Here is a 3094-nt window from a genome sequence, read left to right on the forward strand (position 1 = left end):
TATGTTGGAGAAATCTTCTTGGGGGGAGGAAAACGGCATTGCTTGTCGAGTCTGATTCTGCTGTAGCTGTCAATTGGATGCTAAATGTTCAGCTTCCGCCCTGGAGTTGGAGGATTATATGATAGGTTCGTGGAGATTGATGCTAAAATTGGTGATGTCAGCTGTGTGAAGTACCGAGAGAAGCAAAAGGCATGGCTGATGCCATGTCTAAAGAAGCCATGTGCAGATCCTATATGTTTTAAACGCTGGTACGCTTTTTTTTTTTTTTCTATTTTGTTGGTTGAGTTTTGTTTTTATAACCTTCCATTCATATATTTAACGGATCATACATATATTTTTTAGTAAACTACACCGAAGGTCACTAAACTAGTAGCATGTTCAATTTTAATCACTAAAGTTCAAAAAGTTACAAAATAATTGTTGATCTATTCGAAAGTTTTTACTTAAGTCATCGACCACTTAAGTAAAATAAATGTAAAAAAAACTCATAAGCTTTATCGGGAAAAAAATTAAAATTAATTCTAAAAAAAGAAAAATGAAAGTAAAGGAAATTTAAAAAATAAAATGGTTTCTCTTATAAAAACACCGCTTTTCACTTTTTACTTAAAAAAACTAAAATTAATTTTAAAAGAGGAAATAAATGACCAAAATTAAAATTTTAAAAAATTGAGTGACTAAAATGAATGTAAGGTAAAATTGCTGTTAGCCAAATCAATGCCAATGATCAAAATAAACACATACTAAAGTTGGGAGGCTAAAATGAGAAAACTATCTAACGGTGGTGCTATATTTGAGATTTATTTATTTATTTCGGTGACCAAAATGAAAATTTATTAAAATTGAGTGGCTAATTGAAGAATTTACACTTGGTTTCATTATCAATAAATTTTTCACTTACTATGAAAAAATGAAAAAGATTACGCGTCTTTGTATCTCCCATGGCTGAAAACATAAACTGTTTTTGTGGGACAAAGGGGTCTCAGCATTGATATGTTGTCCTGTAGTTTAAACTTCTTGTTATCTTTCTTAGAATCATCAAGGAAAAAAGACCTGAAATTTCTAATTAATTATGTTTCATGTTTGGTTCTTAAAATCAATACGAAAAGAAAATACGTAGAGGTGGGGAAGAAATAACCAATGAAACAACTTTGGGAGTTATTTGGAAACAAGTCACGCGGCGCTTTTTGTTCTATAAATATATAGTATTATTTGCAAATCTTTCTTAGCATAATTGCCCCCCTCCCCCCGGCCCATTCTAGCATCAATTCCACCCTTTTTATTCCTCGGTTCTTTCAAGGTTTGTTTCCATTTATATTTAAGGTAAAGTTGTTGACTATATCCTACTTTTTTTTTCCTTTTCCGAATGCTCAATAAATGATTAATTGAAGTTATATTTATCCCTTTTCGTTTCGAATTTTGGCGTATTTTATACCACATTAGAACATATATAGTATTATATGCATATATTTCTTCCATGTAGCTTTAGCTTAGTTGTACCATTGTTATTGTAGCAATAAGGAGAATATAGATTTGAATGTGTTTGATCATGTTTTTCTTCTAATTTAAGAGTTGGGAAGAAATTATGAGTAAAAATAGTCATCCTATCAAAAAAAAATATTCGATAGCCTAATGCATGCTAATATTAATTTCGATTGAGGTCATAAGCTTTCAAAGTCAAGCCTCACTATGTGTGATTCGATCTCTAAATTTATTTTAATTTAAATATCACTATGTAAGGGACTTGTCGAGATTTATTTTAATCTAGATCTGAAATATATATTAGAATGACAATTGATTCTTATTATAGTTATTTAGATATATTATTTGATTTAGACTTGAATGTTGATATGAATATTCACCAAAATAAGATTGTTGATGAACATAAAAGTAATCAGTTCAATTCAATCTGTGTTTGCAGAAAATCCAATTTGAAGAGATGCCAACACTCCTAAAGATACACGTTATTGATGGTCACCCACAACATGAGCTTGTGTGGAAAAAGAGCCAAGTTCCTTTCATTTGCGATGGGTGCAAAGAGTTCGGATTTGGGGTTTGCTACCAATGTCCCCATAAGAAATGCAATTACATCCTTCACGAACAATGTGCAATTCGTCGTCCCTCACCTCCATTTCAACAATTTTTCCCAAAATGCAACTTCCAATTTCACAAAGAAAATCCTTTAGGATCAACCACCAGAGTTTGCGATATTTGTGCCTTAGATATACAAGGATTCTTGTACCAATGCACCCGTGAAGATCACGATTTACATCCCCATTGCGCGAGCCTTCCTCCGGTCTTCTCCCTTCCGGATTCCAACACCGAAATCTACCTTCGCAAAGAGATCAAATCGAGATGCTTGAAATGCCAAAGCAAGAAGAGATCGGGTTTGTCGTATGTTTCTTCGGATGGTAAGCTTTGCTACCATGTGGCTTGTCTGAAAGAAGCATGTCTTGAGAATTGGAAAAAGGGTTATTTTCAACTTGATGTTATTTCTGATGATGAGAATAAATGCCTTGCTTTGCAAAATCTTGCTCCAAAACATGTAGTTTTGCGAAGTAAGGACCAAAGCTCGAAAGCGAGGAAGGGTATCAAATGGGTGATCATATTTCTCAAGCTGCTCGTTTCGGCTATATTCGGAGAGCCATTGACTTTACTTTCTACTTTGTTTCAATTTTATGAGAACTAGTTAGTGATTAATTAATCGTTTGTTTATTTTAAATTTAGGTAAAGAAGATTTGCAGTCGCTCATGCATGAATTGCTGAGCCAAATGTATTGAATTTTTTAGCGTAGTTTTGAAACTAAATTGATGAAGCAATTTCAATGGAATTAATAGTGAACTAATTAATTTCTGTAATTCAACTATCAATAAATTTTTTAAACACATATTATGTAATTGCCAAATAAGAGTTTTAAATACAGCTCCAAATAGATTTTGACAATTTCCGGGAAATTTAAGCATGTGAAATATTGCTCTGGTTATTTTTCCTTGCATTTCCCTAGAAAATTCCCTTCATTCAATTTGGTAGATCTATTGGTTTTGATCGACTTTGCTAAATTTATTACATAAAAGTACCCTTAAACATATTTTTTTTG

The 3094-nt window shown here is 32.4% G+C and overlaps 1 protein-coding gene across 1 annotated transcript; it reads left to right on the forward strand.

Annotated features, from left to right (window-relative positions):
* Positions 1-1133: 1133 nt before the first annotated feature.
* On the forward strand, positions 1134-2882 carry LOC107942253 (uncharacterized). The gene is made up of 2 exons (XM_016875878.2): positions 1134-1320; positions 1919-2882. Exon 2 carries the CDS (start codon positions 1937-1939, stop codon positions 2684-2686), a length of 750 nt encoding a protein of 249 aa, XP_016731367.2. The 5' UTR covers positions 1134-1320; positions 1919-1936; the 3' UTR covers positions 2687-2882.
* The last annotated feature ends 212 nt before the right edge of the window (positions 2883-3094 follow it).

Source organism: Gossypium hirsutum, chromosome A10 (assembly GCF_007990345.1).
Source record: "Gossypium hirsutum isolate 1008001.06 chromosome A10, Gossypium_hirsutum_v2.1, whole genome shotgun sequence".
Taxonomy (NCBI): Eukaryota; Viridiplantae; Streptophyta; class Magnoliopsida; order Malvales; family Malvaceae; genus Gossypium; species Gossypium hirsutum.

Coding starts and splice junctions, on each gene's coding strand:
- LOC107942253 (XM_016875878.2), top strand. CDS start 1,937: ATGCCAACACTCCTAAAGATACACGTTATTGATGGTCACCCACAACAT.